Consider the following 9,576-nt stretch of genomic DNA (forward strand, 5'->3'; position numbering starts at 1 on the left):
GCAGCAATTTTCTCGTGGTGTTGTCGCAAAGTGTTAAAAAGAAAAAAATTTTGACGCCCCCAGTGTACATGTATCATGAGATTTCGTTTCGGCCGGCCGTCTCCCGTGAGGTCAACGTTCGGACCGCCAAATCCTACGGCCGTCACTTTCCTCCTCCGTGAAAGCGGTCGCAGCGCGCATTTTCCCAATTGTCATCGCCTTCGCTTAACCGCCTTAAATTTTTCGTGCCAAATTTTTTTTTCAATGCAAAAAAAAACGAACTTCAAGATGTCAAGTTTTAATTGCTCGCGCCAGCCACCTTTTAACCGCCGCGTAGGGGCTTATCGACTAAAACCTGCCGTGTGCTTTTCCCCAGGAGCCGTGTCGTAGCTGCATCATTAGCGCAGAGTTTTTTTTTTTGGGGCCCTCTCACGCCGCTGCGTCGCCGCTCCGTGTGTTGTTCGTAGTCTCGTGCGACGTCTCGTCCGACGTTTCGCACCGCGTCCCTTGCGGCGAGGCTTTCTCGCGGTTCCGCGAAGATGCAGCGCCCGGCACGTGGTCGCGAAACGTCGGGTGCGCTCACCCCCCGAACGACGTCGCGGTTTGGTGTGTTGTTGTTTTTGTTGTTATGGTTGTGTACATTTAATGCACAAACTAGCTTTTTTATTTTAGTTTCTCTTATGCTTTTGTACTCATCACGTTATTGTTTTTATATATATATGCAGCGCGATCATAAGCTCTTTTCGGTGAAACATGCCGTGTTTTGTTTTTTTATTTCGATGGAGGGGGGGGGGAGTTTCATCCCTTAAAGTGTCAAACAAAGAGGTTTCGGCGAGGAGTTCATTAAATTCCATCCAAGTTGAGAGGACATCGACCCTGCCCCCCCCCTGCCCCCCTCTGCCCCCCTCCCTGCCCCCCCTCTGCCCCCCTCTGCCCCCCCTCTGCCCCCCACATAGAGCACCCTGAACCTGTCTCCTCGTTGTTGCCGGAGTGCCTGTACCGAATAAACTTTGCCAAGAGGTGCACACGACGCCTTCACGGAATCTCATCTCGCGTGGATGTGTCGATTGTAGAATCGGAATCTTTTCGATTTAAAGCTTTCGTGACTGCAGGGATTCATCTTCTTGGTTCTTTCGGTAAAGTGAAGACGGCTGCATGCGTTGTAGCCGAAACGTCGTGAAAATTATTTTATTTTATTATGTTTTATTTTTATTATTTTATTACTTCCCTTCTACGTGACTTTACCGAAAGAACCAAGAAGATGAATCGGAATCTTTTTCATCTGTCCTTGGAGGAATCCGATGAGTTCCAAAGCTATTTTCTCACACGCGTTCAGTAGGGGCACGGGCTCGGCACGTTACGACAACAAACGGTACACAAATACGATTGGAGTGCAAAGTAGTGGGAAAGGTGAACAAATCACACAACATATATAGAGGTCGTTTTATTTTTCGATTTAAAGCTTTGGTGACTGCAGAGATTCATCTTCTTGGTTCCCAATGGGACGCTGTCTTTCCGACAGCTCTGTTTCTTCACCTGAGGACGGCTGCTTGTGTTGTGGCCGAAACGTCGTGAGAATTTGTATTTTATTATGTTTTATTTTTATTATTTTATTATTTCCCTTCTACGTGACTTTACCGAAAAAACCAAGAAGAGGTAGTTTTATTCTTTATTCATGTCGCCAATTACAACATTGCACATCAGATGATAGTGGTTGAGAGATAAAGAGTGAGGTTCTGTAAAGTGGTGATGTAGTCATGGTGAAGGGAGAACACTATACACTACTATACACTACACTATACACTACACTATACACTACTATACACTACTATGCACTACACTATACACTACTATACACTACACTATACACTACTATACACTACACTATACACGACTATACACTACTATACACTACACTATACACTACTATACACTAAACTATACACCAATATATACTACTATACACTACACTACTACACACTACACTACACACTACACTACTATGCACTACACTACTATACACTACACTATACACTACACTATACACTACACTATACACTACACTATACACTACACTATACACTACTGCATACCTGTCAACCCCTTATCAGTGCCCTACCAAAAAACAGACCAACTCAGACCTTACTGGTCACCCCGTGCCCCTTATACATCGCAACGTTCATCCTACAAAGTTCCATCATCACAAGGGTTGAGAAACACAAACAAATTGACAAAACACATTTCTCCCCCCCCCCCCCCCGTATTGAAACGTCTGTACGCCACGTGGACTTGAAACACTAAAATCTCGCTGGACCAAGACACGGGGTGAAACCGTGATGGCTCGACACGGTACCACCACGCAGAATGAATTAGTGATGTGAGTGCACGTCAAGCCCCACGCAGCTACAAAGCCGTAAGCCCTGCAGTTAAAGGTCGCTCTATTTATATGACAATGCCGCCACCTGCTGGGCAAAGGCGACAGCTGCACAGATGTGTAGCCTAGTAGTAGGTTTGTACCCTTTAAACTGGTACAAAACTGACACCTTTATACAAGGCATCGTGTTTGCAATAACCACAACACAAGCAGTCAAAATGCAAACAAAAATTAACAACTCTGATGATGATAGTCTCCATTGGTGTTCGACCAGATGACGCCATCTGGTCCAACACCAATGGAGACTAGGCTCTAAGAAAAGCTGTCTCGGGTGTGGACCAATTGACTCAAGGACAGTGCATATCATTATCATCATCAGAGTTGTTAATTTTTGTTTGCATTTTGACTACTTGTTTTGGTTATTGCAAACATGATGCCTTATATAAAGGTGTCAGTTTTGTACCAGTTTAAAGGGTAAAAAGCTACTACTATATTTTGCCACTGGCAAAGGAGATGTCTCATAGATGTGTAGCATGTTACAGAATGTTGGGGCAAGTGCTGTTAGCGAGTAGCAGCACCACGCCCGGCCGCCTTTGTCTCCCCAGTAGCATGTTTAATACACACCGCACCAGGTGCTAATTTTGAGGCTGAGTCGACCTAGGGGAGGCCCAGGACCGGTTCAGATAATCGTCACTGTGTGTTGTTGGCCGTGAACGGGAATCGAACTCGGGTCACCGGTTTCCTAACGCAGCACCGCGCTAACCGCTGCGCCACCGCTCCCCGCACAGCACACGCACGCCCTCGCTCGCTCGCCTCGACCAATCAGAAGCGACCGCTGCTGCGCCCCCCCCCCCGTGCCGCCCCCGTTACCGCGGTAACCGTTACCGTGGTAACCGTTGTCCTGGTCGCGCGACGCCGTTGTTCGGGACGCGGCGCCCACGACGAAGATGGCGACGATGGTGAAGGAGGAGATGGAGGAGGAGATGGGCGCGGGGTTTCTTGAGGTGAAATGGACGCGGGGCTTCCCTGCCGACGGCCGCGTGGCCTTCGCGGACGCCGCCACGCTGTGCTACGCGAGCGGCGACTTCATCAAATTCGCTTCCTACCGCGGCGGCGACGACGACGACAACTTAGACGACCCCACGGAGCCCGAGGGAGAAGGCCGCGATCGTCACCTGCGTTGCCCCGGGGCCGGCGTGGCCGCCCTGGCCGTGAGCGCGCCGCAGGGCCTGCTGGCCTTCGCCGACAGGCCGCGACCCGGCCCCTCCGTCCACGTCGTCACGCAGGCGGGCGGGGCGAGGCGGGCGCGTCTGCGCGACGCGGCGCGCCTCGAGGTGTCTGCGCTGGCGCTGAGCGACGCGGGGCCCTACCTCGCGTCATGGGCCGCGGCTCCCGACCTCTCGCTCTCGCTGTGGGACTGGCAGCAGGAGAAGCTGCTCTGCCGATACCAGGCCCGCCAGCGGCGGTGGCCCCACGGCACGCGCATCCTCTCCGTCACGGGCCTCTCATTCTGCCCGGGCGGTTGGCAGCAGCTGTGCACGGTGGGTGACGACCACGTGTGCGTGTGGAGCGTGGAGCGCAGCGACTCGGTGTTCCGGCTCAGCCCGCGGATGGCGCAGCTCCCCCCCGACGACGACGACGGCTCTCGCCCCGTCGACTCCGAGCCGCCGAGCGAACGCGGCGGCGGCGGCCTCTTCGGGCCGCGGCTGCCGGCCTGGGCCCGTGCCGGCCTGGTGGGGCCCGCGACTCGCGACTTCGTGCCCGAGGCGGAGGCGCGAGCCGCGGCGCAGCCCGTGTCGCACTGCTGGGCGCGCGGCGGGGACCGCCTCTACGTGGGCTGCGCGGGGGGGCAGCTGCTGTGCGTGGAGGCGGACGCGGGCGGTCCGCCGGGGGCCGAGCTCGAGCCGAGGCCGGTGGCGCGCCTGGGGCCGGGCCGAGCCGCCGCGCTGGCCGCGAGCCGGGACGCGGTGTACGCGGGCGGCGTCGACGGGGCCCTGCGCCGCGTCCGCGTGGCCCGCGCGGCCGGCGGCGAGAGCGTCGTCGACGAGTGCTGGGCCGGCGAGCGGCCCATCCTCGGCCTGGCCTTCTCGCCCGACCTGCGGGCGCTGGCCATCTCCACGGCGCGCGGCTCCGTGCACGTCTACCGGCCTCCGGAGGCGACCCCCGCGGCCGACGCGGCGGCGACGCCGGCGGCCGCCGCGGTGGACGCGGGCGGCGCGGCGCCGTTCGTGTGCGCGGCCGTGGCGGCCCCGGACGGCGCCGTGTGCGTCTCCGCGCGAGAGGACGGCGCCGTGCAGCTGTGGGCCGCCGCCTCGGGGCGCCTCCTGGGCGGCCTGGCCCTGGGCGAGGCGCCGTGCGCGCTCGCGTGCCCCGCGTCGTCGCGCTGCGCCGCGCTGGGCACCGCGTCGGGCCGCCTGTGCGTGGTGGACGCGCGCCGCCCGGAGCGGCCGCGCGTCGTCCTGCGGGAGAGGTTGACGCGGGCGCCGCTCGACCTCCTGCGCTGCGACGAGGCCGGGCGGCTGCTGGTGGCCGCGGCCGCCTCAGAGGGCCGCGCGTTCGTGGTGGACGCGAGGCCGTCGCGCCACTTCGCCGTGCTCGGCTTCGTGGAGGATGAGGAGGAGGAGGCGACACGGCGTCGCGTGCTGGACGCCAGCATCGTGCGGAGCGGGGAAGACGCGCGGCTCCTCCTGCTGCTGGGCCACGTGGGGGCCGTGAGCGGCGACCGTCTGGCGGTTTTCCACCTCCCCGGAGCGCTCGGGGGGGACTGCGCGAACCCTCGCGGCGACCTCGGCAAAGGGGCGACGCGGCCGCGGCGCTACGAGCTCGCGTTCCCGGCCACCGCGGCCACTCTGGGCCGCGACGGCCGCTCGGTCTTCGTCTACTGCGGCCGCTCCCGCCTCGTCAAGGAGTTCGCCATCGCGGAGGGGGCCGAGGGGGGGCTTGGAGAGGCGCGGGAGTCGGCGGGGCACGACCTGCCCGACGCGCGGCTCGTCCTGGCGGCCGGGGGCCGGCGTCTTTACTCGGCATCCTCCGACGGCGTCGTCAAGGCGAGGGCCGTCGGGGGCTCGCGGCGCGGGGTGGCGCAGGCCGCGTGCCACTGCCCCGCGCTGGGCGGGGTCCGTTCCCTGGGTGTCTCGGCCGACGGGAGGACGGTGGTGACCGCCGGGTGGTGGGACGACGGCGCGCTCGTCTGCCTCGCGTGGAGAGGCGAGCGCGGAGAGGAGGCGGCGGCGGCGGCGCCGGGGAGCCGCGACTGCGCCGAGGAGGACGCTCACCTCGCCTCCGTGGCGGAGCGTGAGCCTCGGCCCACGTCCCCAGGCGACCGGGAGGCGGGCGAGGGGAAGGCGGACGACGGCGACGAGGCGGAGGCGGCGGAGGAGGAGGAGCGGACGTGGGCGGAGCGGCGCGAGGCCGCGGCGGACGCGCGAGCGCTCGAGGTGCACGAGGAGACGCGCCGCGAGCTCCGCGAAGGCGTCGCCGAGCTGCGGCGCGAGCTGGAGGCGCTCGCGGCCGAGAACGAGGCGGCGCCCGAGCGCGAGCGCCTGCCGCCCGGCCACTTCCTGCTGGACGTGGAGGAGATCGGGCGGCTGCGCGACGAGGGGACGCGCGCCGTCGAGGGGCTGCGCGACGCGATCCAGCGCGAGAACGCCGACAACGCCGAGCGCTGCGACGCCCTCCGACGCCAGTGCTGGGACGCGATGGCCACCAAGGGCCGCTGCCTGCGCGCCTTCCTCTCGGGCGTCGAGGTGTGGAACTTCCCCGTGCCGGAGCGCGGCCCCGACGAGCTGCGGGAGCTGGAGAGGGTGAAGCTCCTGCGGGAGGTGGAGATGGCGGACCACCGGATCCGCGGGGAGCTCCTGGAAGGGCGCGGCGCCGGCAAGGACGGGCGCGGGGGGCCGGAGAAAGAGGAGCGGGACGAGGAAGAGGGTGGTGACGGTGAGGCAGAGGACGAGGAGGAGGAGGAGGACATCGTGGGCACCCTGAGCGAGGAGCTGGGCGTCAGCTGCCCCTACCTGTACCGCCAGCTGGAGCTGCACTCGCGGGAGCAGCGCGTGAACCAGACGGTGCTGCTCCGGGACGTGGCCCTGCGGCTCCGCGTCGCCTTCAACGCCGACTTCGACTCGGCGCGCCGCCACAAGGAGCAGGAGGCGGCGCGCGCGCGGGACGCCGGGGAGCGCGTCGCCGAACTCCTCGCCGACCTGGCCTCGATCGGCGCCGCCGCCGTCGCGACGCCGCCGATGCCGACGCTGACCCCGAGCCGGGACGAGGAGCCCGAGCGAGCGCTGGCGGTGGACGACGCGGAGGTGACGGCGGAGCGCCTCCTCACCGACGAGCAGAGGGCCGCCGCGGAGGAGCGCGCGCGGGAGGAGGAGCGGGCGCGGCTCGCGGAGCGTGGGGGAGGCGGCGCCGGCGGCACCCGCTCCCGCGCGCTGCGGGACATGATGGGCGGGGAGCTGGAGGTCAAGCGCGACGGCGCCGCTGCGCTCCGGCCCCTTCCGCGGCGGCCCGCGTTCGCGAGCCGCCCCGAGTCGGAGTGGACCGAGGAGGAGCGGCGGCAGGCGCGCGACTTCGAGAGGGAAAGCCGCGAGGTGGCCGAGGAGCGCGAGCGCTTCCGCAAGGCGCTCGAGGCCGAGGTGGCCAAGACGCGGGCCGCCGTCCTGGACGGCTGCCGGGCCTTCGACGAGTCTCTGGCGCGACTCGCCGAGCGCAGGGCCCGCACGGAGGCCGCGGTGTGCCAGGAGGAGCTGCGCCTCGCCCTGCTGGGCGCCGCGCTGCTGCTCGAGGAGGAGCTGGACACGTACCAGCGGGAGCTGCGCCGGCGCCTGGAGGAGAACGCGGCGGCGCGCGACGAGAGCGAGCGGGAGCTGCGAGAGGCGACGGCGCGCGCCGACGCCCTGCGCGAGTCCTACGACATCCTCTGCGCCGAGGACAAGCTGCTGGAGCGCGCCTTCAAGAAGGAGCTCGCCGAGATGGCGCAGGGCCCCGCGACGGACGCCCTCGCCCGCCTCTACAAGCGCCGGCCACGGGCCCAGAAGCTGCGCGCGCAAACCGACGCGGCGGAGGCCGATGGGGAACACGACTGGGACGAGCCGGACCCGGCGACGGAGATTGTCCCCGAGGGCGTGGAGCCGCCGGCGTGGGAGCGCTTCTGCCGGGCGCGGAGCCTCAAGGCGCGCGGCGAGCTGGCGCTGCGCCGCAAGGCGCTCGCCGCGGCCGAGGCGGCCGCGTTCGCTCGGCGGATCGCCGACGAGGGCGAGGGGCTGCGGGCCGAGGCGGGGCGGCTGGCGGCGGAGCTGGACGAGGCGCGCGCGGAGGCGTCGCGCCGGCAGCTGGACGCGACGCTGCTGGTGCTGCTCAAGCAGGGCCAGGTGGAGCTGGACGACGAGGCGCCGGCGCCCGACTACTCGGACGCGCGGCTCGTTCCCCGGGACGCGGTGGAGGCGCTGAACGCGACGATCCGAGCGGCGTGCGAGCGCAAGGTGGCGAGCATGGAGAGCGGCAGGGAGGCGCGCCGCGCCATCGCGCGCCTCCAGTGGGAGTGCCGCAAGCTGCGCCTGCGGGCGGACGAGCTGCGGGAGCTCGCGCGGGACGTCCGGACGGCGCGGGTGTCACGCGAGCTGCTGGCGAACGCCGGCGGCGGCGAGGACCGCGCCTCGCGCCACGCGGCCGCCGCCGAGAAGAACCTCGCCGCCCGGCTGGAGGCGCGCGATCGCGAGGAGCGGCGTCTCGAGCGGCGCGCCGAGGCGCTGCTCGCCGAGGCGGCGCGGCTCCGGCGTGAGAACGCGGCGCTGGACGCGCGGCTGCCGGAGCTGCGCGCGTCCGTGTCGGAGCGGGGGCGAGCGAGCGAGGGGGCGGCGGCGGCGGCGCCGGCGGAGGAGGAGGAGGCGGCGCGGAGGCGTCACGAGCGAGTGGCGCGGGAGAGGCGCGCGGCGGAGACGGCGCGGGAGCAGGCGCGGGAGATCGCGGCGCTCCGAGTGGAGCTGGAGAGGATGCGCATGAGGTCCTTCCCCGCGCTCGTGCCCGCGGACCGCTGACCGCGGGAGGCGGCGGGGGGGGAGGGGCCGCCCGAAGGTTTTAACTTTGTCGAGTCGCCATCGACCCTCGGGTCTAGGCCGCAACGTAACGGTCCGGCAAAAATTCGCGGCCACCCGACGCAGCCCAACAAATTAAAGCGTCGCGTGTTATTCAAACGTCGGCTCACTCGCCGGTAAATTGCCGAACAATTCTCACGGTCCAAATGTAGCGGCGGTTAGACGTTTCACTCGAAACCACGTCGACGTCATCAGGACAAGGTCCAGGAAGTCAGAATATAAATTCTAGAAGTCAGAGTTAAAATTGGCAACGAAAAAAAACCCACGTGCTAAATTGACATCATCACCAAAGGTCATCATCTTTTTGTTCTGCCTACATGGAGACTTTCTCAATGGTATTGGTGAACAATTATCTATTTATGAATGTACTCATCACACTCATCATCATCGTCATCATCCCCTGTTGCATCCGGTGTAGAATTATCTTCACATATCAACACTCTGATTCATTCATACCTTGAGTCAATCTGATTCATCCATCCGTCATTCGGCATACAACTCAACAGCTAAAAATCATTAAATTTCGATTTAAAGCTTTCGTGACTGCAGAGATTCATCTTCTTGGTTCTTTCGGTAAAGTCACGTAGGATGGACCTGGTCTTCACCTGAGGACGGCTGCTTGCGTTGTGGCCGAAACGTCGTGAGAATTATCTTATAATGTTTTATTTTATTATTTCCATTCTACGTGACTTTACCGAAAGAACCAAGAAGCTAAAAATCATGCAAAAATCACCAAATTCTAGCCCCTTTTCAACATTTTAAAGAGGGCACGACCCGACCTAACAGGCACGACAACCACCTCTTCACCGCCATCTGAGAGTTGCAATGCAAACGCACATCGAGGCCGTTCCACCATCAATTGCGGTGGACGGGCAAAAGTTGCACACACAGCAAGTGGCGCTGCCAAAGATTACGTGCTAAATAAATGACGAATGTGACGAACATCCCTCTTGAAAAAAAATTTGCCTTGAGACAAAGCGAGGAGGCTTTTGCCTCGGAAAAGAATCATTAACCAAACGCGTAAGGGTCTCTCTGCTCACATGAGCTGGGGGAGTCCCGCTCTCCTCCACTGGCAGTGCTAGAAATTCCACTTTCCCATGGCTGGGACCAGAGGTGTGGACTCGAGTCATG

At 63.1% G+C, this 9,576-nt stretch overlaps 1 protein-coding gene across 1 annotated transcript; it reads left to right on the forward strand.

Moving 5' to 3' along the window:
- The first annotated feature begins 3,272 nt into the window (after positions 1-3,272).
- On the forward strand, positions 3,273-8,525 carry CFAP43 (cilia and flagella associated protein 43). Its single transcript, XM_078880357.1, has one exon. It carries the CDS (start codon positions 3,301-3,303, stop codon positions 8,386-8,388), a length of 5,088 nt encoding a protein of 1,695 aa, XP_078736483.1. The 5' UTR covers positions 3,273-3,300; the 3' UTR covers positions 8,389-8,525.
- Positions 8,526-9,576: the final 1,051 nt, after the last annotated feature.

The sequence above is a fragment of the Lampetra fluviatilis genome, chromosome 57 (genome assembly GCF_964198595.1).
Source record: "Lampetra fluviatilis chromosome 57, kcLamFluv1.1, whole genome shotgun sequence".
Taxonomy (NCBI): domain Eukaryota; kingdom Metazoa; phylum Chordata; class Hyperoartia; order Petromyzontiformes; family Petromyzontidae; genus Lampetra; species Lampetra fluviatilis.

Excerpts from the sequence above, each read along its gene's own strand:
- CFAP43 (XM_078880357.1), top strand. The coding sequence starts at position 3,301 with ATGGCGACGATGGTGAAGGAGGAGATGGAGGAGGAGATGGGCGCGGGG.